We start from the raw sequence: 27,500 nt of genomic DNA, 5'->3' as shown, positions 1-27,500 counted from the left end.
AGTCCAGACCCTTCATCTTCTCCTCGGCCAGAGACAGCTGCAGAGAGAGAGAGAGCAGACTAATCTCACTCTCTGACAGAAAACAGACCAGGAAACTCCTGCAGCTGATTGATTATTCACCATATATACCACGGTGTTACTCCGACACGCTTGAGCAGAAGAGCTCTTCCTCTTCAGTTTTTGTGAGTTATTACAACACCATAAACAAGTCATAAATACACAGCACAGACACAAGCCAGATGTTCAGAGAAACTGGGCTCGGACTCATCTGTCAAACCAACAAACCTTTTAATTCTAGATTCCATTCCTGAACCTTAGTTTTAAATGAGACAGAATTTGAGTTTAGAAAGGTTGGAACGAGATTCACGTCAACTGCTGTAATTGTAGTTTTTAGAGTACATTACATTCTGCAGTAAGAATTACCCATATACACAACATATTTCTGAATAAATATATACATATATTTGAAATGCCTCTTTTATATTAAAGGTACAATGTAAAATAAAAAAAATTAAATTATAAAAGTGTCAAAACCAGAGTAAAATGACTAAAATTTTGAATTTAAATAGAAATATAAAAATAAAACTACTTCTACATATATTTTATAAACATGATATATGTGTGTGTGTCACGTACGGCGATTCAGAAAACAAGGAGAGATCCAAATGCAGGTATGCAGTTTATTTAAGGGCAAATCCAAAGGGGTAAACAGTCCAGGCAGGGTCAAAACCAGTATATCCAAACAAACAAGAAAACAGACAAGAGTGCACTACAAGGGTCAGACTACGGATAGCAGGAAACATCGACATTAAACAAGGACTCCGTAACAAAGACAGAAACAAACCAGGTATTTATTGACAGGTGCAAACGATGTAAGTGCAAACAGCTGAATACAATGAACAGTGACGATAAGGGAAGTGAGACCTCTAGTGGACACCCAGGGATACACAGACCAGACACTGTGACATAACCCCCCTCTAAGGAGCAGCTACCAGATGCTCCTCAGACACACAAAAACAAACCAAAAAGACCAGGAGGGAGGAGGACAGGAGGAGGTTCAGGAGAAGGGATGGAGGGCCAGACTAACTGAGGGGAACAGACAGAAACCAAGAACACAAAACAGAAGTCCAAGAAGGGCATGTTGAGGCGCCCACCAGGGCGGAGCAGAGGACCACCACAGCCGTGTGGTCAAAGCCAGAGCCCTCCAGGGCGGAGCGGAAGACCACCACAACTGTGTGGTCAGGGCGGAAGCCCCCCAGGGCGAGGCAGAAGACCACCACGTCCTTGTGGTCACCGCCAGAGTCCCCCAGGGCGGAGCGGATGACCACCACGTCCTTGTGGTCGCCGCCAGAGTCCCCCAGGGCGGAGCGGATGACCACCACGTCCTCGGAACATGACTCGACTCCTGAGAGTTCACGGGAACCTGACTCGACTCCGGAGAGTCCACCGGAACCTGAATCGACTCCTGAGAGTCCACCGGAACCTGAATCGACTCCGGAGAGTCCACCGGAACCTGAATCGACTCCGGAGAGTCCACCGGAACCTGACTCAACTCCGGAGAGTCCACCGGAACCTGCCTTGATTCTGAACTGTCTGTGGAGACCTGAGGTGCCTCGGCTTCGGGCACTGCCTCTGGAACGGTCTCGGGCACCGCCTCAGTCACGGCATCGGGCACCGTCTCGGCATCTGGAACAGCATCGGGCACTTCCTCAGCCTCCAGAACGGCATCGGTCACCGCCTCGGCATCGGGCACCACCTCGGCCTCCGGAACAGCATCGGGCACCGCCTCGATCTCAGGAACAGCATCGGGCACCGCCTCGGTATCGGGCACCACCTCGGCCTCTGAAACAGCCTCAGGCACCACCTCGGCCACGGCATCGGGAGTGGCCTCGGGCACAGCATCGGCCTCCGGAACAGCTTCGGGCACCGCCTCGGCATCGGGCACCACCTCGGCCTCCGGAACAGCATCGGGCACCGCCTCGGCATCGGGCACCACCTCGGCCTCCGGAACAGCCTCGGGCACCACCTCGGCCTCTGGAATAGCATCGGGCACCGCCTCAATCTCAGGAACAGCATCGGGCACCGCCTCGGCATCGGGCACCACCTCGGTCTCTGGAACAGCATCGGCCACCGCCTTGACCTCTGGAACAGCATCGGGCACCGCCTCAGCATCGGGCACCGCCTCGGCCCCTGGAGCAGCATCGGGCACCGCCTCAGCATTGGGCACCACCTCGGCCTCCGGAACAGCATCGAGCACCGCCTCGACCTTCTGAACAGCATCGGGCACCACCTCGGGCACCGCCTCGGGGACGACAGCGGTCCGCTCGGGAACGTCCTCCTGGATGGCAGCGGCCCACTCGGGAACGTTCTCCAGGCTTAGAGGAACGGTAGAAGCCTGTCTCCTCGTCCTCCGCCCTCTACGAGGGCGAGTCGGTGGCACCTTGACTAGCGACTCAGACGTTGAGTTGGCCATCTTGTGCTGTGACTCTAAGCTGGTGGCCATCTTGTGCTGTGGCGCTGGGCTGGCGGCCATCTTGTGCTGTGGCGCTGGACTGGCGGCCATCTTGTGCTGTGGCGTTGGGCTGGCAGCCATCTTGTGCTGTGGCGCTGGGCTGGCGGCCATTCTGTGCTGTGGCGCTGGGCTGGCGGCCATCTTGTGCTGTGGCGCTGGACTGGCGGCCATCTTGTGCTGTGGCGTTGGGCTGGCAGCCATTCTGTGCTGTGGCGCTGGGCTGGCGGCCATCTTGTGCTGTGGTGTTGGGTTGGCAGCCATCTTGTGCTGTGGCGTTGGGTTGGCGGCCATCTTGTGCTGAGGTGCTGGCTCAGCAGCCATGACGTGAACCGTCCTGGGAATTTCTAGGATCCTTGATAGCTTCTCGAAGTAATCGAGAAAGGTATCAGCGGCCATCTTGGGCGTTGGTGCTGAGCTGGCAGCCATCTTGCACTGTGGGGTGAAGCTGACCTCCACCTTGCCTCGTGGTGCGGGGTTGGTGGCCATGCACCGCAGCGGCGCTGGGTTGGCAGCCATCTTGTGCTGTGGCGCTGGACCTGCGGCCATCATGGGCAGTGTCACTGGCTTTCCTCTTCTGCCCTGGTGAGACGGCAGCTCTGGTCCCTCCCACGTGGGCCCCGAGTCGAAGGGGGGCCATGGTGGAGAGCGATGCTGAGCTTCCTCTCGCCCACCTCCTCCTCGGCGACCTCCCCTGGTCCCGCGAAACACGACCAGGCGGGTTCCCTCAAATCGATTGCTTCTCTCCCGCTCGGTGGCAAACAAAACGAGAAAACAGACAAGAGTACACTACAAGGGTCAGACTACGGATAGCAGGAAACATCGACATTAAACAAGGACTCCGTAACAAAGACAGAAACAAACCAGGTATTTATAGACAGGTGCAAACGATGTAAGTGCAAACAGCTGAATACAATGAACAGTGACGATAAGGGAAGTGAGACCTCTAGTGGACACCCAGGGATACACAGACCAGACACTGTGACAGTGTGTGTGTGTGTTTGTGTCTATACTGTTTTTGTAAAAGTTATATTAGTATCAATCATACTAAAATAACACAGTTTCAGTGTTTCTTCTTTAACATTTAGTTTACTTGCCTTTTCTTTTTGAATACTTGTGAAGTTTGGAGTTCAAATTGTTTCTAGGCCATTTTTTTTACAGTATATTTCGTTTATTTAAAGGTACAGTACAGTACTCTGACCTCTCTATGGCCATCAGTGCTTGAAGCATAAATTGCACAGTAATCGAGTTATTTTTAATGACTCTGATGGAGATTCTTTAGAAATTATCCTTTTTGGTTCCACAATAACAGCACACAGCTTTGGAGAGACATGACTTAATGAAGACAGAATTAACATTTTATGCTTAAATGCTGTCAGAACCAATTAAATTCCTTGGTTGTGTGACTCTTCAGTAGATGAAATATAGCTAATTATTAAACTCTGAGTGTTGTCCAGTGTTGGGCACTAATGCAGTTACTTTTGACAGTAACTAATACTGTAACGCATTACTTTTTAATAGAATCATGTAATATATGAATGAATAATGGCCTAAAGAACCTTTGTGCCGAAAGGGTTCTTTCTTGTCATTATAGAATCTTTTTAGCATAAAAGGTTCTTTGGAGTTGAGTAAAGAACTCTATGGTTCAATATAGAACCCCAATGAACCCTTTTTTCTAAGAGTGTTGTCCAGTGTTGGGCAGTAACGCGTTATTAGTAATGCGTTACTGTAACACAGTTACTTTTGACAGTAACTAATACTGTAACGCATTACTTTTTAAATAAATTAACTCCGGGAGTTCAGAGCGTGATTCATTTGAGTCAGTTTGGGAGTTCAGAGCGCGATTCATTTGAGTCAGTTTGGGAGTTCGGAGCGGGATCGCGAATCATTAGAGTCAGTTTGAGGATCGCGAATCATTTGAGTCAGTTCGGGAGTTCGGAGCGCGAATCATTTGAGTCCGTTCGGGAGCTCGGAGCGGGATCGCGAATCAATTGATTCAGTTTGGGGATCGCGAATCATTTGAGTCAGTTCGGGAGTTCGTAGCGCGAATCATTTGAGTCCGTTCGGGAGCTCGGAGCGGGATCGCGAATCATTAGAGTCAATTTGAGGATCGCGAATCATTTGAGTCAGTTCGGGAGTTCGGACCGTGAATCATTTGAGTAAGTTCGGGAGCTCAGAGCGGGATCGCGAATCATTAGAGTCAGTTTGAGGATCGCGAATCATTTGAGTCAGTTTGGGAGTTCGGAGCGCGAATCATTTGAGTCAGTTCGGGAGTTCGGAGCGCGAATCATTTGAGTCCGTTCGGGAGCTCAGAGCGGGATCGCGAATCATTAGAGTCAGTTTGAGGATCGCGAATCATTTGAGTCCGTTCGGGAGCTCGGAGCGGGATCGCGAATCAATTGATTCAGTTTGGGGATCGCGAATCATTTGAGTTAGTTCGGGAGTTCGGACCGTGAATCATTTGAGTAAGTTCGGGAGCTCAGAGCGGGATCGCGAATCATTAGAGTCAGTTTGAGGATCGCGAATCATTTGAGTCAGTTTGGGAGTTCGGAGCGCGAATCATTTGAGTCAGTTCGGGAGTTCGGAGCGCGAATCATTTGAGTCGGTTCGGGAGCTCAGAGCGGGATCGCGAATCAATTGATTCAGTTTGGGGATCGCGAATCATTTGAGTCCGTTCGGGAGCTCGGAGCGGGATCGCGAATCAATTGATTCAGTTTGGGGATCGCGAATCATTTGAGTTAGTTCGGGAGTTCAAAGCAGGTTCGCGAATCATTTGAGTCAGTTTGGGGTTCGCGAATCAGAGCTGTATATGGATAGGCCTTTTTAACTAATTTAGTAGCTAGTTCTAATTACGTTTTCCACACGTGTTTAGGTGTGATATGTGAACTCGTATTTTTTGTTTGAATTATGTGCCTTTTAACAGTATCAGGTATATTCAAAAACTAAACAAATCGTACCTAAAAAGTGCACGCATCTAGGCTAATGTAAAGTTACATGATGAAGTCATACTAGTGCGCGTGACGCATGTGCATTTTGAGTGCGTTCTTTCACTGCATTATTCGGTGTATTCAAATGCATTTATGAATGCGTGTGAATGATCACAAAATTCAAGATATGGGGGTTAGAAAATGTACATATTTATATCATTTTATGTAGTTAATAAATATCACACGAAGAGTGCCATTTCAGTTTTTCTCCAAAAATCAGCATGATTCAAATGTGATATTGAGTTACTACAAACAATAATTTAATTACAAATACAAAATGTTGCAGAATAATGTAATATATGAATGAATAATAGCCTAAAGAACCTTTGTGCCAAAAGGGTTCTTTCTTGTTATTATAGAACCTTTTTAGCATAAAAGTTTCTTTGGAGTTGAGCAAAGAACCCTATGGTTCTATATAGAACCCCAATGAACCCTTTTTTCTAAGAGTGTTGTCCAGTGTTGGGTAGTAACGCATTATTAGTAACGCATTACTGTAACAGTTACTTTTGACAGTAACTAATACTGTAACACATTACATTTTAAATAAATTAACTCCGTTACCGTTACCATATGGTGCATTGTCCGTTACTTTTTAAAAAAATAATTAATTTTGACTGAAGTGCAGCCTAACCTGTTTGCAGCAGCGACGCATTGTAGGATTGGTGGATGCCAACCTCTGTAAACACGAAGACGCACTGTGGCCTGTTTCCGTTTATTCAAGTATGTGCGGCAGTGCGGCTTTCAGTCAGCTCCTTAGCATGATAGCATAGATTTCATTTTTAAACAGCATTTATATATATATATTTGTATGTATGTATGTTTCTCGAAATTGATTCTGTATAATTCAGATTGCTTTCATTTTACTCCCGCCTCGACCTTCTGAACAGCATCGGGCACCACCTCGGGCACCGCCTCGGGGACGACAGCGGTCCGCTCGGGAACGTCCTCCTGGATGGCAGCGGCCCACTCGGGAACGTTCTCCAGGCTTAGAGGAACGGTAGAAGCCTGTCTCCTCGTCCTCCGCCCTCTACGAGGGCGAGTCGGTGGCACCTTGACTAGCGACTCAGACGTTGAGTTGGCCATCTTGTGCTGTGACTCTAAGCTGGTGGCCATCTTGTGCTGTGGCGCTGGGCTGGCGGCCATCTTGTGCTGTGGCGCTGGACTGGCGGCCATCTTGTGCTGTGGCGTTGGGCTGGCAGCCATCTTGTGCTGTGGCGCTGGGCTGGCGGCCATTCTGTGCTGTGGCGCTGGGCTGGCGGCCATCTTGTGCTGTGGCGCTGGACTGGCGGCCATCTTGTGCTGTGGCGTTGGGCTGGCAGCCATTCTGTGCTGTGGCGCTGGGCTGGCGGCCATCTTGTGCTGTGGTGTTGGGTTGGCAGCCATCTTGTGCTGTGGCGTTGGGTTGGCGGCCATCTTGTGCTGAGGTGCTGGCTCAGCAGCCATGACGTGAACCGTCCTGGGAATTTCTAGGATCCTTGATAGCTTCTCGAAGTAATCGAGAAAGGTATCAGCGGCCATCTTGGGCGTTGGTGCTGAGCTGGCAGCCATCTTGCACTGTGGGGTGAAGCTGACCTCCACCTTGCCTCGTGGTGCGGGGTTGGTGGCCATGCACCGCAGCGGCGCTGGGTTGGCAGCCATCTTGTGCTGTGGCGCTGGACCTGCGGCCATCATGGGCAGTGTCACTGGCTTTCCTCTTCTGCCCTGGTGAGACGGCAGCTCTGGTCCCTCCCACGTGGGCCCCGAGTCGAAGGGGGCCATGGTGGAGAGCGATGCTGAGCTTCCTCTCGCCCACCTCCTCCTCGGCGACCTCCCCTGGTCCCGCGAAACACGACCAGGCGGGTTCCCTCAAATCGATTGCTTCTCTCCCGCTCGGTGGCAAACAAAACGAGAAAACAGACAAGAGTACACTACAAGGGTCAGACTACGGATAGCAGGAAACATCGACATTAAACAAGGACTCCGTAACAAAGACAGAAACAAACCAGGTATTTATAGACAGGTGCAAACGATGTAAGTGCAAACAGCTGAATACAATGAACAGTGACGATAAGGGAAGTGAGACCTCTAGTGGACACCCAGGGATACACAGACCAGACACTGTGACAGTGTGTGTGTGTGTTTGTGTCTATACTGTTTTTGTAAAAGTTATATTAGTATCAATCATACTAAAATAACACAGTTTCAGTGTTTCTTCTTTAACATTTAGTTTACTTGCCTTTTCTTTTTGAATACTTGTGAAGTTTGGAGTTCAAATTGTTTCTAGGCCATTTTTTTTACAGTATATTTCGTTTATTTAAAGGTACAGTACAGTACTCTGACCTCTCTATGGCCATCAGTGCTTGAAGCATAAATTGCACAGTAATCGAGTTATTTTTAATGACTCTGATGGAGATTCTTTAGAAATTATCCTTTTTGGTTCCACAATAACAGCACACAGCTTTGGAGAGACATGACTTAATGAAGACAGAATTAACATTTTATGCTTAAATGCTGTCAGAACCAATTAAATTCCTTGGTTGTGTGACTCTTCAGTAGATGAAATATAGCTAATTATTAAACTCTGAGTGTTGTCCAGTGTTGGGCACTAATGCAGTTACTTTTGACAGTAACTAATACTGTAACGCATTACTTTTTAATAGAATCATGTAATATATGAATGAATAATGGCCTAAAGAACCTTTGTGCCGAAAGGGTTCTTTCTTGTCATTATAGAATCTTTTTAGCATAAAAGGTTCTTTGGAGTTGAGTAAAGAACTCTATGGTTCAATATAGAACCCCAATGAACCCTTTTTTCTAAGAGTGTTGTCCAGTGTTGGGCAGTAACGCGTTATTAGTAATGCGTTACTGTAACACAGTTACTTTTGACAGTAACTAATACTGTAACGCATTACTTTTTAAATAAATTAACTCCGGGAGTTCAGAGCGTGATTCATTTGAGTCAGTTTGGGAGTTCAGAGCGCGATTCATTTGAGTCAGTTTGGGAGTTCGGAGCGGGATCGCGAATCATTAGAGTCAGTTTGAGGATCGCGAATCATTTGAGTCAGTTCGGGAGTTCGGAGCGCGAATCATTTGAGTCCGTTCGGGAGCTCGGAGCGGGATCGCGAATCAATTGATTCAGTTTGGGGATCGCGAATCATTTGAGTCAGTTCGGGAGTTCGTAGCGCGAATCATTTGAGTCCGTTCGGGAGCTCGGAGCGGGATCGCGAATCATTAGAGTCAATTTGAGGATCGCGAATCATTTGAGTCAGTTCGGGAGTTCGGACCGTGAATCATTTGAGTAAGTTCGGGAGCTCAGAGCGGGATCGCGAATCATTAGAGTCAGTTTGAGGATCGCGAATCATTTGAGTCAGTTTGGGAGTTCGGAGCGCGAATCATTTGAGTCAGTTCGGGAGTTCGGAGCGCGAATCATTTGAGTCCGTTCGGGAGCTCAGAGCGGGATCGCGAATCATTAGAGTCAGTTTGAGGATCGCGAATCATTTGAGTCCGTTCGGGAGCTCGGAGCGGGATCGCGAATCAATTGATTCAGTTTGGGGATCGCGAATCATTTGAGTTAGTTCGGGAGTTCGGACCGTGAATCATTTGAGTAAGTTCGGGAGCTCAGAGCGGGATCGCGAATCATTAGAGTCAGTTTGAGGATCGCGAATCATTTGAGTCAGTTTGGGAGTTCGGAGCGCGAATCATTTGAGTCAGTTCGGGAGTTCGGAGCGCGAATCATTTGAGTCGGTTCGGGAGCTCAGAGCGGGATCGCGAATCAATTGATTCAGTTTGGGGATCGCGAATCATTTGAGTCCGTTCGGGAGCTCGGAGCGGGATCGCGAATCAATTGATTCAGTTTGGGGATCGCGAATCATTTGAGTTAGTTCGGGAGTTCAAAGCAGGTTCGCGAATCATTTGAGTCAGTTTGGGGTTCGCGAATCAGAGCTGTATATGGATAGGCCTTTTTAACTAATTTAGTAGCTAGTTCTAATTACGTTTTCCACACGTGTTTAGGTGTGATATGTGAACTCGTATTTTTTGTTTGAATTATGTGCCTTTTAACAGTATCAGGTATATTCAAAAACTAAACAAATCGTACCTAAAAAGTGCACGCATCTAGGCTAATGTAAAGTTACATGATGAAGTCATACTAGTGCGCGTGACGCATGTGCATTTTGAGTGCGTTCTTTCACTGCATTATTCGGTGTATTCAAATGCATTTATGAATGCGTGTGAATGATCACAAAATTCAAGATATGGGGGTTAGAAAATGTACATATTTATATCATTTTATGTAGTTAATAAATATCACACGAAGAGTGCCATTTCAGTTTTTCTCCAAAAATCAGCATGATTCAAATGTGATATTGAGTTACTACAAACAATAATTTAATTACAAATACAAAATGTTGCAGAATAATGTAATATATGAATGAATAATAGCCTAAAGAACCTTTGTGCCAAAAGGGTTCTTTCTTGTTATTATAGAACCTTTTTAGCATAAAAGTTTCTTTGGAGTTGAGCAAAGAACCCTATGGTTCTATATAGAACCCCAATGAACCCTTTTTTCTAAGAGTGTTGTCCAGTGTTGGGTAGTAACGCATTATTAGTAACGCATTACTGTAACAGTTACTTTTGACAGTAACTAATACTGTAACACATTACATTTTAAATAAATTCACTCCGTTACCGTTACCATATGGTGCATTGTCCGTTACTTTTTAAAAAAATAATTAATTTTGACTGAAGTGCAGCCTAACCTGTTTGCAGCAGCGACGCATTGTAGGATTGGTGGATGCCAACCTCTGTAAACACGAAGACGCACTGTGGCCTGTTTCCGTTTATTCAAGTATGTGCGGCAGTGCGGCTTTCAGTCAGCTCCTTAGCATGATAGCATAGATTTCATTTTTAAACAGCATTTATATATATATGTATGTATTTATGTTTCTTGAAATTGATTCTGAATAATTCAGATTGCTTTCATTTATTTATTTCAAAATGTTTTGTGTTATGTTGTCCATTGTTGATAGCTGTGAAAGGAACATTTTTAAGGGCTCGACACAACAGCTTTTATGATGCAGAAGCCACTTTAGTTTTTGATTCTGAATATATTATTCAGGTGTTTTGTTATTTATTTCAGAAATCCTTGTGATATACAATATTCAGTTTGTGCTGGTCTGACTTAATCAAAATAGTGTTTAAAAATTACTTTCTGTTTTACTTTGTGTTTGTATAGACCATAACGCATAAAAGCGCATTACTGAGAACATTAAAGAAAGTTCTTTAAAACAGTAACTAAAAAGTTACTTTTAGCAGTAATGCATTTCTTTTTGGTGTAAGTGATCAACAAAGTAATTGAGTTACTTTTTGAATTAAGTAACTAGTAACTGTAACTAGTTGCTATTTCTTAGTAACTAGCACAACACTGGTGTTGTGTTGCACAGATATAAAGCATCACCTTGCTGGATGTTTTGGCCAAGATGTCCTGGAGCTCCATGATCTTCTGCACGAGTCCATGGAAGTCATTGCAGGTTGGACAGGCTAAGAAAGACACGTCAATTAATAATTTATGCCATTAATAAACCATTGCATATGTACGATTTGGCAATCACAAATAAAGTAATTAGCGGCACGTACTGCGGTTGAGGTCGGGGCATTGTGTGATGTATCCCTGAGGCATTACAAGGATCTGAACGTCTTGCATCACTCCCTGCATCAAAACACACACAGAAGTGATTCAGAAGCACAGTTAGATCAGAGCTGAAATATTCAGTACATTCAAACACATGCATTCATGGCTCTTTGTGTGGCTCTAATGAACGAACGGTATGTTATTCTCATCAAAATATGTGCGCTGAGATGTCCCTGTATGCTGTCTCCAGCAGTGAGCATCATGGGTAAAATCTCAAATTGATGTTCAAGGGTGCTTTTATTTGTGGGGAAGAATAAGAGAGCGAAACGAAGGATGCAGATGAGCGTGGCCTTTTCTCTAGATTTGTATCTGTCAAGACATGTTGCTTTTCTCTTAGCTTCAATTTGTGGCTTTATTTAGAGATTTTTGTCTCTGTGTCGAATCGAACTCAAAAACGTAACTAAAATCTGAAAATCTGAAAAATAAATCTGAAAATACAGCAGCACATCACAGAAATAAATTACACTTTAACACAGATTCACACAGAAAACAGATGATTACATCAGAATAATATTTCACTGTTTTTACTGTATTTTTGTAGAGATGAATCTAAGGCCGTGTCTCTGTGATTGGACATAACACGGGTCACGGGGAGCACATGATGTGCTCTGTCCCACTCTGATGAGCAAATCAAGCAGATACAGATTGAATTTGTTTCGTATGTGCCTTAATTTGATTGGCCTCCATCGGTCGTCATGGTAACCGGGCCCATCTCTGGGCGCCAGAAAGCGTTTCTTTTGGCCCTCGCAGGAGTCGAGACCCGTGACTTATGAGAAATTGTTTTTGAAATCGTCTTGCCTCTTCAATTTCCCAACCATAAATTAAAAAGCCGACGCAGGTTTCTCCGGATTCTTCACAGCAATGAGACGGAAATAGAGGTGAAAGCTCTGAATTTATAGCAACTCGGGATGTAATTTAGTTTCTCACACACACACGCACGCACGCATCAACGATTGGTTAAATGAGAGGCAATCGAATGGTCAACAAGTGTGGAATGATGGGTAATCGAACGGTAATGACGTCTTTGATCAGCTCCGTCTCAAACCGTACATCAATATTTCTGAGTGCAAACGAACGACTGTTATATTTAATGCCTGCAGGGAAAGATGAAAGCCAGAGGAAACGAGAGATATCTGTGATTCTGCACATGCAGATGAAGGACAGAAACACACATCTGCTTTAACAGCTAACAAGCCATCAATACATCTCTATTCAGTCTGTTCAAACATGAAAAATAATAATAAAGTATTCTTTTTTCAAGAAATTATTAGTTTAATTCATCAAGGATGTGTTATATTGCTCAAAAGTGGCAGTAAATATATTCATAATGTTACAATATATATATATATTTTTTAAATAAACGCTGTTCTTTTGAACTTTCTATTCATCTGTGCATCCTGAAAAATAAAATATTATGCAGAATATGAAGCAAAAAAAAAAGAGTAATATTGTTTTTATTGATTAGAATTAATTTAACTGATTTTTTTATTTATTGTTCCAGAGGTGTCAGTGTTTTTCATTCTTTCTTATTTTGTTTTGAATTTCTCAACAGCTAATTTTATTTTCACATTTAATTTTCAACCATTAAATCACTTCTTTTGTTTACTAGAATTTTTAATGGTGACACATTGTGCCTTTTCCAATTATGTTTAATTAATTATAATAATTGTATTGCATTGTTTTCCTTTTTGTAATAGCTATATATTGTATTTTTTTCAGGATTCTTTGATTAACAGAAAGTAAAAAAAAACCTTCAAATGACTTTACTGTCACTTTTGATCAATTCAATACGTCCTTTGATTATTTTTTGAGTGGTAATTTACCACAGAAATATTGTGCAGCACAACACTGTGTTTCCAACACTGAAGACTGGAGTAATGATGCTGACAATTCAGCATTTTACAATATATTCAAACAGCTGTTTTAAATTTGAATAATATTTCACCTTAAAAAAAAAAACATATAATATGTATATATATATGAAAACGAATGAGATTGTGCTTATTTAATTCTTGCAGCAAGTGTGAAATCACGTTTGATTGAATGGTAATGATGCCGTCTCAAACTGTTCATCAGTATATTATAGTAAGTGCAAACAGCCGACTATTACATTTGATGCCTGCAGGAAAAATAAATTGGTAGAAGATGAAAGCCAATGACTTTTCAACGACGTCCCGGACGGCAGATATCTGTGATTTTATACGAGCAAATGAAGGACAGAAACATGTGCTTTCTTCTACATCTCTGCACTAATCAGCGTCTCCGTGGAGACCGAAGCAGGAGGCAGGCTGAGAAATCTCGTCAAGAACCGCAAACGACCTCCAGACTTCCATCATCACCAATTAACTCTGGAGAAATTTAACAACCTGAACAGACTCTTCAAATCTTAAAGAGGCTCTCTGACACACACACACACACACACACACACACACACACACACACACACGCACGCACACACACACACACACACACACACAATAAACAGAAGTTTGCTGCATACTACCGACAAATATCGTGTGAAACATCATGCAAATATCAATACTACCGTATTATACACAGATAAAAATCATTATACTGTTATTTTGTAAATGTACACTTGTGCATGACTAATTTACTGCATAATGCATTTTTTGTCATATGTCGCATGCTTATTTCAGTGTTTAGTATCAAGATACGAATATAGTTTATTTTTTATTAGTTTTTTATGTCCAAATTGTTATACAATTTAATTTTAGTTTAAACTAAATTAAAAATTTGACATTTTGTTTTGGCACCAGCTGAAGTCGGTGTTATTTTAGTATCACAGATATAGTATAATAATTTTCATTATTTTATGTTAGATCTTTTTTTTCTGTTTAAACTATCATTTTAGTTGAAGTTAGAGTCATTTTTTTTTTTGTTATTTTATTAGTTCATTGTGTCTGTATAGTAGCTGATTTATATTAATATTAATATTATTTTTTATTTGCATTACAAGGTATAGGGTTCAAGCTAATCTATAAAAATTTAAAAAAAATTTTTTTTTTTATGGTACAATATATTTTTTTCAATAATAAAAATGTTTATGATTTTAGTTTTATTTAACAGTAAAAATCCTGGCTGTGAATTACATTCTTATATTTTATTATTTTATATATATATATATATTATTGTATTTGAGTCAAATTTCATTTTATTTCATGTAATGAAAATGTTTGTGATTTTAGTCAAATATAATAATCCTGTCATTTACTGTAAGATAACAGCATCTGTAAAATGTATAAAATGTTATTTTGCCTTTTTTTCTCTTTTTTTTTTCTCAGTTTGATCTTATTGGAAATCTGGAAAGCTGACAGCCGATAACACGGATCCATTGGTCTCTGCAAAATGAAAGTAAGTGCAGTGCATTGTGGGATGAGCTGATCTGGGGTCTGTGTGCACAGCTGAGAAACTGTAAGAGAAGTGTGTTAGGATGTGCATCTGTGCTGATTCATGATTCTTGTGTGGGGTGAAGATGAAACACCTTGAATAATCCATGAGCGCTGTTTCTCTGTCCGACCCAGAACGACGTGTCTTCTGGGATCTCCATCAGAGGAACTGCAACCACTCGCTCATAGATCCTGAAGAGAAACGCCCCAATTCCACAAAAAATATCAGCTAAATCTACAGATTCAACACCACAGCAATATGCTACTGAACACACTGTTTCTATTTGGAAAAGTTACATTATTAGTAATATTAATGCATTTTAAATGTGAAAAATAAAGGAAAAAAAATTATGTACAGTAGGAATTGTGAAATAAAAAGTGAGAATTGTGAATTATAAAGTAAAAATTACGAGAATTAAAGAATTCTAAAACATAATGAAAAAAATGAATATACAGTAAAAATTCTGATATATAAAGTAAGAATTGCAAGATATGAAGTAAAAATTGCAATTTATTAAGTCAGAATTGGGAAATATAAAGTAAAAATATTCAGATGTAAAGTAAGAATTGTGAAATATGAAGTAAATATTGTGAATAATAAAGTGTTGTGAAATAGAATGTAAGAACTGCATGAAATAAGCTCAGAATTAGCAGGAAAAAGACTCAATTTTGAGATAAAAAGTAAAATTATCAAATTTTTGTTTTCATATTAAGTCTTCTTTTTTATATAAATTTTTCAGAAAACAACAACTTAATATCTTAAAATAAGTTATTTTGCACTTCAAGTAAATGTATCATGATTTAAGATTTTTTACATATTTGTATTGGAGAAAAAAGACAAAAAATACTGAGTAAAGATAATAATAAATACATTTTTATCTTTTTTCCAAGTTCAAATATCAAAAAATGCTAAAATAATTTTGACGTGTTGTTGTGTCTATTTTGTTGTACTGCACTGGTAGATTTTAATAAGTTTATATCAAAATAATCTGCCAGTACAGTAGGACAAAACACACTGTAGATTCATCTTTCATTCTTATGAGTAGCTTCTCAGCACATTTATCTGGTTTCAGTGATGTTGGTACTGGAACACATTAAGAAGAGGTTTTGCAGTATTTGATGATATTCTCCTGTAATTGAACATACTTGTTGCAGTCGACATAGAGCACCACATGTGAAGCGCTGATGGAGACGGAGACTCTGTGCCATTGGCTGTCGGCGAGCGTGTAGGGGAAGATCTCTGTGTGCGTCCGCTGGCCTTCGCTCTGGTAATGAAGACGCACTTCGCTCTTCTGTCCACTGCTCTCCAGCTCCAGCAGCCTGTAGAAATCACTCAATATTATATCAGTCGTGAGGTCATTTTACTTGTAACCATTAGCAGTTCAGTGAGAGTAATAATACATTTTAAAATGTAAAAAAAAAAAGGTTTAAAAAACAGTTAAATAGTATGATTTTTGGTGAATTGTATTGAATCCAGTTTGTGTCAATTTGACCTGGAACAAAACGATCATAACCAGAATTACTACAGCACAGGGGAGATGTGTGGTTACTGTCCTACTCAAAACCCCCCAGCAACCCCCCACCACTTCACATCATTGAGTGTTGCACAGACAAGCACCACTCAGAATATGCTCTAGGTGATCATTTGTTCTCACTAAACATGTCACTGACAGCAGAGGACACAGCAGGATCTGCAAACAAAAAGAGCTGTGTTGCAGCATCCGCAAATAAAGTGGACTGAACACACACCCCTGGGGCACATCACCTGCAGGAGGGCTTCGTGTTTGTCTCTGACCACCTGAAATGCATCTATCTAACTTTTTCCGAACATCCTCCATAATAATATCCCAGGAGAATCGCATCACATGCTGACCATCACATTTTCTGACCACTGTGCATGAGTCCTCATAGTGAGACTGTGCTTTTGTTTTGACACCTGGGGAGTCTGCCACACCCATGGTTTTGCTAATATTAAACAAAAACATAGTATAGTGTTCAGGATATGACCAAAAGCTCATACCCTATTGGCCTTTTTTACATCAGACTGTTCTGCATTTAAATACACTCTGCTCTGCATTTCTGCACTTCATGATTTCTATTCAAAACTATGCTAATTGCATTCACAATTAATATTTATGGTAATAGGCCATTAAGCAGTAATCCAAAAGCAGTAATTTTTTTATGTTTCTGATAGAAGTCTCACCAAGGCTGTGTGCATTTATTGTATCAAAATACAGTAAAATCCCTAATATTGTGAAATAATATTACAGTTTAAAAGAACAGTTTAGCATATGAATATATTTTTAATGTAATTTTTCCGTAATTTGAATAAAACTGTGGACACCATCTTCTGACTATTATTAATTCCTCATTGTCATTAGGATATGTCCCCAAAACCTTCAAACTGGCTGTTATTAAGCCTCTCATAAAAAAGCCACAACTTGACCCCAGAGAACTTGTTAATTATAGACCAATCTCGAATCTCCCTTTTCTGTCCAAGATACTAGAAAAGGTGGTATCCTCACAATTATATTCCTTCTTAGAGAAAAATGGTATATGTGAGGATTTCCAGTCAGGATTTAGACCGTATCATAGTACTGAAACTGCTCTCCTTAGAGTTACAAATGATCTGCTCTTATCATCTGATCGTGGGTGTATCTCTCTATTAGTTTTATTGGATCTTAGTGCTGCTTTTGACACAATTGACCACAACATTCTTTTGCATAGACTTGAACACTTTGTTGGCATCAGTGGAAGTGCATTAGCATGGTTTAAATCGTACTTATCTGACCGCCATCAGTTCGTAGCAGTGAATGAAGATGTATCATATCGATCACAAGTGCAGTATGGAGTACCTCAAGGCTCAGTTCTAGGGCCGCTACTCTTCACGCTTTATATGTTACCCTTGGGAGATATCATCAGGAAACATGGTGTTAGCTTTCACTGTTATGCTGATGATACGCAGCTCTATATTTCTTCGCGGCCCGGTGAAACACACCAATTTGAAAAACTAATGGAATGCATAGTCGATATAAAAAATTGGATGACGAGTAATTTCTTACTGCTAAATTCAGAAAAAACAGAGGTGTTAATCATAGGGCCTAAAAACTCTACTTGTAATAACCTAGAACACTGTCTAAGACTTGATGGTTGCTCTGTCAATTCTTCGTCATCAGTTAGGAACCTAGGTGTGCTACTTGATCGCAATCTTTCCTTAGAAAGCCACGTTTCTAGCATTTGTAAAACTGCATTTTTCCATCTCAAAAATATATCTAAATTACGGCCTATGCTCTCAATGTCAAATGCAGAAATGTTAATCCATGCATTTATGACTTCAAGGTTAGACTATTGTAATGCTTTATTGGGTGGTTGTTCTGCACGCTTGGTAAACAAACTACAGCTAGTCCAAAATGCAGCAGCAAGAGTTCTTACTAGAAACCAGGAAGTATGACCATATTAGCCCGGTCCTGTCCACACTGCACTGGCTCCCTATCAAACATCGTATAGATTTTAAAATATTGCTTATTACTTATAAAGCCCTGAATGGTTTAGCACCTCAGTATTTGAATGAGCTCCTTTTACATTATACTCCTCTACGTCCGCTACGTTCTCAAAACTCAGGCAATTTGATAATACCTAGAATATCAAAATCAACTGCGGGCGGCAGATCCTTTTCCTATTTGGCTCCTAAACTCTGGAATAACCTACCTAACATTGTTCGGGAGGCAGACACACTCTTGCAGTTTAAATCTAGATTAAAGACCCATCTCTTTAACCTGGCATACACATAACATACTAATATGCTTTTAATATCCAAATCCGTTAAAGGATTTTTAGGCTGCATTAATTAGGTAAACTGGAACCGGAACACTTCACATAACACCGTACTTTGTACATCATTAGAAGAATGGCATCTACGCTAATATTTGTCTGTTTCTCTCTTGTTCCGAGGTCACCGTGGCCACCAGATCCAGTCTGTGTCCAGATCAGAGGGTCACTGCAGTCACCCGGATCCAGTACGTATCCAGACCAGATGGTGGATCAGCACCTAGAAAGGACCTCTACATCCCTGAAAGACAGCGGAGACCAGGACAACTAGAGCCCCAGATACAGATCCCCTGTAAAGACCTTGTCTCAGAGGAGCACCAGGACAAGACCACAGGAAACAGATGATTCTTCTGCACAATCTGACTTTGCTGCAGCCTGGAATTGAACTACTGGTTCCGTCTGGTCAGAGGAGAACTGGCCCCCCAACTGAGCCTGGTTTCTCCCAAGGTTTTTTTCTCCATTCTGTCACCGATGGAGTTTCGGTTCCTTGCCGCTGTCGCCTCTGGCTTGCTTAGTTGGGGTCACTTCATCTACAGCGATATCATTGACTTGATTGCAAATTAAAACAGACACTATTTCAACTGAACAGAGATGACATAACTGAATTCAATGATGAACTGCCTTTAACTATCATTTTGCATTATTGAGACACTGTTTTCCTAATGAATGTTGTTCAGTGCTTTGGCGCAATGTATTTTGTTTAAAGCACTATATAAATAAAGGTGATTGATTGATTGATTGATACACTACCATTCAAAAGTTTGAGTTAAAATAAAATAAAACTTTATTGAGCAAGGATGCATTAAATTCATCAAATATTCATGTTCATGTTTCATATTCATATTAATCTGTGTATCTTGAAGGAAAAAAAAAGTATGAAAGTGTCCACAAAAATATTGATCAGCACAACTGTGTTCAACATTGATAATAATCAGAAATGTTTCTTGAGCAGTAAATCATCATATTATTCTGATTTCTGAAGATCATGTGACACTGAAGACTGGAGGAATGATGCTGAAAATACAGCGGAGCATCACAGAAATACATTACACTTTAACACAGATTCACACAGAAAACAGATGATTTAAATTGTAATAATATTTAATAATTTTTCATATATTTTTGATCAAATAAATGCATCCTTGGTGAGCAGAAGACACTTCATTGCAGTCAGATTGACAGCTTGTCTTTGACGGCTCTTTTGCTGCATGTTTGTTTGTGCATGCAATATATTGAGATGTATTTATGATCTTATATGGTGTGGTATATTGCAGTACTCAGTCTTTCTCATCACAGACTACACACCCATCGCTGAAGCTCAAACATGGTTTCTGAGGACTGAGGCACAGAAAACACCAGCGGATACAGACGAGCTAAAGCTTTCTTCATATTGTAATTCCTCCATGCCGCTCGTCTCTATTGAGATTTACTTGAAGGGGGAAGCGTTAATGGGGAAAGATGCCAAAAAGTCATCAGTCCGCCTGTCTGCGCAGACTAACAATTTATATTTCCTCCTCCTCACAAAAAATCACCATGCTGGAGAGCATTATTGGAGAGAAGCCAATTCCAGATACGCAGGTTTGATTTATCTACTAACAGGGACCTGATGAGTTCTTCTCCTCTTGTTGTGCACTTCTAGACAGCGCCGATCCAGCTGCAGAGAAAGAGAATATCAATAGCAGCCCAATGTCAGAGCCCCCTGCTTCATCGACCCGCCGTACAGTGTAGTTAACATCTTTTACAAGACTTCTATTATGGGCTGGCTTCAATAAACACAGTTGAACGAGCACAATTACAGTAAGGACACGGCCGCTGTAGTTCTGCCGGCGCGGCGTGGTGCTGTTGTCTACACCGAAGCAAATATCATCGCTGTTCTTTTTAAATACAGGAGTCTTAAACACAGAAAACGCTTGAGCCGCTGGCCAACAGAACTGATATATCTAATCCAAATTGATGACAAGAGCCATTTTCTGCCAAGAAAAAAAAAGCAAAAACAAGTATTGTTTAATAATGCAATGATGTCACAAAGATGATGTAAAATTACACACAAGGACTTACATAATTAACAGAAAAGAGCGAGACTTCCCCAGAACTGGATTCCAATTTTCAATTCATTAGTGTGAATTTGAATCTATCTATCTATCTATCTATCTATCTATCTATCTATCTATCTATCTATCTATCTATCTATCTATCTATCTATCTATCTATATATCTGTCTGTCTGTCTGTCCTTCCATCCATCAATCTATTTACACATCTATCCATCATCCTTCTATCCATCCATTCATCCATCCATCTATATGTAAGTCTGTCCATCCATTCATTAATCTATCTACCGATCTATCCATCATCCTTCCATTCAATCCATCTTTTTGTCCTTCTGTCCATTTATCCATCCTTCCATACATCTATCCATCCATCTCTTTGTCTGTCCTTTCATCCATCTATCCTTCCTTCCTTTCATCCATCTATCTATCCATCCATCTCTTCGTCTGTCCTTTCATCCATCCGTTTATCCTTTCTTCCTTTCATCCATTTATCTATCCATCCATCTCTTCGTCTGTCCTTTCATCCATCCGTTTATCCTTCCTTCCTTCCATCTATCCATCTCCTTGTCTGTCCTTTCATCCATCCTTCCTTCCTTCCTTCCATCCATCTCTTCGTCTGTCCTTTCATCCATCTATCCTTCCTTCCTTCTATCCATCTATCTATCAAATAAATCTATCTTCCTAAAAAAAAGGCTATTTTTAGCCAGTCACTGGCCATCACAATAGGAAACATCCATTTCTGATACAGCCTGAATTCCCTGTGCAGCAGTTTTTCTAACAGAAAGCAACTTTATATGAAGTTTTTGCAAACTTATTTGCACGATAAAGGAGTCGTCTGTGTTTGAACAGTTTCCTGGAGAGAATGTTTTATTTCTGCTGACTCGACTCGGAGAGGAAAAACTCCTAATCAGTCTTCGGGGAGCCGCAGATATGGACACAGTGCAGGGAAACAGTTAATGATGAGCTGAACAGAGACGGGAAAACAACACGCTCTGGAAGCAGAATCCATCGAGGCTCGCCGGTCAATCATACTCTCCATCATACTGCAGTCTGTTCAGAGAGTGCACGCTTCAACAGTGTGAACTTCACCGTGACTAAACTACTGCTTCAGCTACAGCATCACAGGTGTGAGTGAGCAGACGGTCGTCCAGTACTGAACATGCTGAATGTGTCAAAGCAAGAATAACAGAAGCAGAAGTCATTAATCCAACAGAGAAAAACAATACAAGTGTCAGAGCAGAACAACACTAGAGGAGAAAAAATTATTATTCATTTTATTTTATAATTATTTAATATTATTCATTATTATTCATTTTAATATTGATTATATTAATATTAAATAATGTTATTTTGTATTCATTTAATTGTATAGTACATCGGTGGCTGAACACTTAACGGAACCATATAGTTAGATTGATGTAGATGTAGATAAACTTTATTTGTTGCGCAGAACTGTGTGTGTGTTTATGTGTGTGTGTGTGTGTGTGTGTGTGTGTGTGTGTTTATGTGTGTGTGTGTTTATGTGTGTTTATGTGTGTGTGTGTGTGTGTGTGTGTGTGTTTGTGAGTATGTGAGTGCGTGTGTGAGTGCGTGTGTGTGTGTGTGTGTGAGCGTGCGTGCGTGTGTGAGTGTGTGTCTGTGTGTGTGTGTGTGAGTGAGCGTGCGTACGTGCGTGTGTGTCTGTGTGTGTGTGTGTGAGTGCGTGAGTGTGTATGAGTGTGCGTGTTAGCGTGTGTCTCTGTGTGTGTGTGAGTGTGTGTGTGTGTGTGTGTGTCTCTCTCTGTGTGAGTGAGTGTGTGTGCGTGCGTGTGTGTGTGTGTGTGTGAGTGTGTGTGTCTCTCTCTCTGTGCGTGTGTGTGTGTGTCTCTCTCTCTCTGTGCGTGTGTGTGTCTCTCTCTGTGTGCGTGTGTGTGTGTGTGAGTGTGTGTGTCTCTCTCTCTGTGCGTGTGTGTGTGTGTGTGTCTCTCTCTCTGTGCGTGTGTATGTGTGTGTCTCTCTCTGTGTGCGTGTGTCTCTCTCTCTGTGCGTATGCGTGTGTGTGTGTCTCTCTCTGTGTGCGTGTGTGTGTGTGTCTCTCTCTGTGTGCGTGTGTGTGTGTGTCTCTCTCTCTGTGCGTGCGTGTGTGAGTCTCTCTCTCTGTGCGTGTGTGTGTGTGTGTGTCTCTCTCTGTGTGCGTGTGTGTGTGTGTGAGTCTCTCTCTCTGTGCGTGTGTGTGTGTGTCTCTCTCTCTGTGCGTGTGTGTGTGTGTGTCTCTCTCTGTGCGTGCGTGTGTGTGTGTGTCTCTCTCTGTGTGTGTACGTGTGTGTGTGTGTGTCCTCACCTCTGTTCTCCGTGATGAATGGACAGTATGACTCCAGAGTTGAGTTTCTCCTGTCTGAGTGTGAGTGTGATGGTGAACTCACTCTTTCCTCTCAGTCTCTGCAGCATGCGGCCCGCGGCGGCGTCTGGGACCTTCACGCTCCGGGACGAGTCTGCAGAGAGGGAATCAGTTAACATTTCACACAATCACAGGACGATCACGCTCCACTCGTGTCTCCCGCTGAAGGTACAGTAGAGATAAACCACAGCATGTTCACCATCAGAATTCATTTCCATATGAAAGCATGGGGAAAATTCAACATTTGAGTTGAGTGCAATGAGCAGTTAATCTTCAACTAACACGTCTGAGTAAAACTAAACCAGTCTTCAATGCTGGACACGTGAGTGAGCTGGTCTGGTTTTAGAGAGGTTTTAGAGAGAAAACAACAACTGAAAACTCTCAGAGATGCAATTATGGTAAAGCAGTAAAGTATGGAAATGCTTCCTTCACGTCCTGTAGAAATGACTGTATTTGTGAGTTGAATGTGGATGAACTACATCATGCAAAAGAATATGTCTTTCTCCTCGTCCTCCTCTTCCTCATCTTCTTCCTCTTCCTCTTCCTCTTCCTCCTCCTCTTCCTCTTCTTCCTCCTCCTCTTCCTCATCCTCTTTCTCTTCCTCCTCCTCCTCCTCTTCTTCCTCCTCCTCTACCTCTTACTCTTCCTCTTCCTCCTCCTCCTCCTCTCAAACAGGTGCATCTGCTGCTGTCTAATGGAGGCATCAATAAATGATCAGCTCTTTCTCTCAGAAGCGAGATCCCATCTGTGTAGGAGCCAGTGACACAGTAATGAAGACACGCGGGCATCTCCAAAAAGAAAAAAACCCTATATCATCCTCCAGCGACTGAGAGAAGACCAATCAACAGCTGTGCCAGCCAATAACCAGCCCCGGCTTCAGTCTGCTCTTTTAATTAGTCACTGTCTTGTTTTGAGTTCAGAACTGGACTGCACCTCTCACATTCTGTCCCTCATGGAAGGAGCTTTCAGGGATTTTCAGTCAATCATTGTTTAAACCCATTTGACAAACAAACAAATAAATAGGAAATGTACAAAATAGTATAATATATTTAAAAATATATTTACATATGTTACGTTATATATTTACATGTATTTACATGTTTATACACATTATATAATCGCATACAATACGTTTGAATAAATATATGATTATAATTTTTATAATTAATTATAACATTATTTTTAGTTACATATACATTTCGCCAATAATTTTGGACAATGTTTCATTAATAAACAAATTAATTCATATATATATATATATATATATTTTTTTTTTTGTTGTTTTTTTACTTTATATTCTTATATGTATTTACATCATTAGATTTATGTTAAAACTTTTTTGCATGTAATACATTTCCATAAATACATAATTTTAATGTTTATAATTAACTATATTAACTAATATATATATATATATATATATATATATATATATATATATATATAATTTATGATAATGTGATGAAATATATATATATTAAGATAAGGACTATATAGTGAAGCTAATGTTTATGTGAAGCTCTGAAGTCATCCTGAGATGAGAACATGACGAGCTGCAGGATGATGAAGATGATGATGATGGTTTGATGGTTTTAGTGGTTCCCAGCAGGACCGTGCCTCCCGCTCCAGGAAGCTTCTGGACCCAAGATCTGGACCCAAGCGTCTCCATGGAAACAGCTCATCCCGATCGATCAGGAGACACAGAGGATCTGTAACACGCTCACAGCAGAGATCCGGACTCTCATGTCCATCTAAACCAGAGCCACAACTGTCCGGCTCCAAAACTGACAAACACATCATAGAAAGGTGTCCTTATATCTTATATACAGTATATATGTAACATTATGGAAATTTTATTTATCAGCATTACCTAGTTCCCTTTAACAGGTATATTAAATGATTCAAAGGAAGACAGAGGCTGGTATACAAAAAAATAACATCTTACTTTATTATCACAAATGATATAGTTAAAATATGGAAGGTTGGCAAATAATACTGTCCATAGGCACACAAATGACCAACAGCAGAACCTCACTACCACACAGTGTCTCAAATACCGCAATCTTAGTTCCCACAGCACCCCCAATATGGAAACCCTGTACACGGCAAGCTCAACCTGAATAATACATGTGAAACCACCCCAAATCTATGCTAGGGTTAGCCTTGGGTAAGTGTTACACAATGTTATGATACTGTTTGCCAAACCATTCATAAAACAACACCCCTTCAGGAAAGTAAAGAAGACAACAAACAAAACAAACAAAATGTACAATACACTTTGGAGGTACAATATAATTCTCCAATTTATCATAGGGGAGAGCGGCAATTACACCCCGAAGCACTCAGTTTCTTGCACTTGGGATCCCCGCTCCTAGTTGTATTAATTACTGGTGCTCCACCCGACTCCTCGGCATCCGGTTTAATCCCCAAAAAGCGTTCCTGTTTACAGCTACGACAGCAATTCGCCCGTATGAATGAAAAGCTCTCGCTCTTCCGACTCGCCGCGTCCCTGCTTTTGATTGAGGACAACAGCGATGCGCAGACCAGTTACTCGTCCCACTTTTAACAAGCTGCACCTGACACGAAGATAAACTTCTGCTATAAATAACTTTTCAGCTCGCACATAATGCACGCTGACCAAAACGATTAATCCACTCTGCTTTTATCTACTTCCTATTGGAAAACTACGTACAGGAAGTTAGCCTGCAACAAACTCCCTCTGTAGGACTGGAGTAGCCTATATAGGCGTCTAAATCCCCAAAACACTTAATCTGGTCACATGAAGCAGTATGACTTTTTATACAGTATTTTGAGTTTTTATTCTGTTTTAAGTTGTAACTGGACAGTGAGACTTTTGTATTTTTCCTTGTAGCTTAAGCTAAGCTTTTATAAATTTTTTTTTTTTTTTGTTAAAATACCTGGTTTCAGACAATCAAGTCACATTTAATTATGTAAAAAACCATGCTTAATGAATATTTAAAGCAGTGTTATTTTAGCATAATTTCTGTACTATTATAGCATTCATAAATACATACTGTACACATAATATATTTAGAGTTATATTTTCAGTTTTTTTCAATTACTATTCAGTAATTTTAGTGTAAGTTTTATCAGTTTTCTTAGTCTTTAGTTTTTTATATTTCTATGTAGCTTTAATATATTTTTTATAAAAAATTAACACAAGAAATTAAACTAAATGAGAAATGTTGCCTTGGCAACTAGCTGAAATACTTGTGTTTTTCTATCTTATTTTATTTCAGACATTATCATCATTCAAGTTTAGTTAACGATGATAATCCTGCTGCCACCACATATTTGTTTCTTATTATCTTTTTGATTGTAATAATGAGATCAACAGTCAAAGCATCTCATTACGCAAACTGAATGGAAGATTAGTGTAGTAAATTTTATAACGTTTCTATAATAATTATATAATAATATTTTTTTCATTCTGTGCACGGATGAATAATTCACGATAATTACTGTGATATATAAAGCAGGTAAATAGAGTGTTCGTGTCTCATGAAAAGCTGATCAAAGACACTCAGATCTCACCCGTCCCGTCTCAACATTAGTCCAGATGTGATGTGTGTCGATCTCACTGCTGCGTTTGGATCAACCTCAGGGGAGTCATTTTTATTTCTGGGCAGGTATTCCTGAAATTCGTCTTGATCTGATCTTGGGCGAGTGAATTTTGGTAACTGGTCTCTAGTTCAAGAGTTCAGCGTGGAATCCATTAATCATGAAGTCTGAGCATCCTTCTGTCACCGCTGTCACAGGATCGAATCCCAGCGCTCGTCAAGCACACCTTCAGTTCCTCCGGGACGCTCTCGCTCAGAGACTCTGAAGAACAGGTTTCAGAGCTGGGAAAGATTCACAGGAGTCTCGGGACTAAAGTTCACTCACAGGATCGCTGGTGGTTTGATTCTCTGGAATGATTCTGCAGAACTGAGCTATTGTGAATGTGACTGTTGACTCAGTTGTGTCTGTTTTTAGAACTTTGGGAGAAACATCTGAGGAACAGTTGATACTCTGAATCCGCTTCTGTTGCTTTCATCAGTTCCATGGATAACATCAGATCGTCTCTCGGTGAATATCCTGCTCATCTCACATTATGGATCGTAATTAGGGCTGATTTCGGTTTGTATCACGGCTTTAGAGTCACGGTCACAGAACCGTCCCACCCCTAATTGTAATCCATTTCGTTTTTTACCAGATTTTGTGTTTTCTGTCTGATTCCAATTTTAATTGTTAAATTAATTTTAATAATTAAAATCGTGCATAATTAATTGAATTCACAAATAGCTTTTTTAAGTTTTGTAATGCAAAATAAAGAAAATAGAACAATTCCTTTACAACAGAACATTGCAGTTATTTGTTTGTTTAATTATTTATTAAATAAAGTGCTCCAGAGCAGAGGGTTTTTCTAATGATTAATTAAAACATTTTATGTAATTCCGTAATAATTTTGTCAAGTTAAAAAAAAAACTTTTATTTTGGCAATTTGTAGATTTTACCTTTGAGTTTTCTCATTTGTTGTGACAAAAATTGTTTCCCATGAAATATGTTTTATTCCCAAAATGTTCTCAATTTATTTTTTTATTCCAATTTTAATGTTAAATTTGAATAACCAGAAAAGCACATCCAATTAATTTAATTCATAAAACTTCAACA

The 27,500-nt window shown here is 40.8% G+C and overlaps 1 protein-coding gene across 1 annotated transcript in view; it reads right to left on the bottom strand.

The window, feature by feature from the left end:
* The window catches only part of LOC113079475 (protein kinase C-binding protein NELL2-like), an 84,302-nt gene that overhangs the window by 51,891 nt on the left and 4,911 nt on the right, over positions 1-27,500 (bottom strand). The window contains exons 3-8 of the mRNA XM_026251736.1: positions 22,770-22,920; positions 15,718-15,891; positions 14,667-14,763; positions 11,110-11,182; positions 10,931-11,013; positions 1-37 (exon numbers count right to left, since the gene is read on the bottom strand). The exon at positions 1-37 is cut by the window's left edge and continues 92 nt beyond it. Coding sequence (XP_026107521.1) covers positions 1-37; positions 10,931-11,013; positions 11,110-11,182; positions 14,667-14,763; positions 15,718-15,891; positions 22,770-22,920 — 615 coding nt within the window. The remainder of the gene's footprint in view (positions 38-10,930; positions 11,014-11,109; positions 11,183-14,666; positions 14,764-15,717; positions 15,892-22,769; positions 22,921-27,500) is intronic.

Source organism: Carassius auratus, unplaced genomic scaffold, assembly GCF_003368295.1.
Source record: "Carassius auratus strain Wakin unplaced genomic scaffold, ASM336829v1 scaf_tig00028204, whole genome shotgun sequence".
Classification (NCBI taxonomy): Eukaryota; Metazoa; Chordata; class Actinopteri; order Cypriniformes; family Cyprinidae; genus Carassius; species Carassius auratus.
This window is presented reverse-complemented; position numbering and strand designations above follow the sequence as displayed.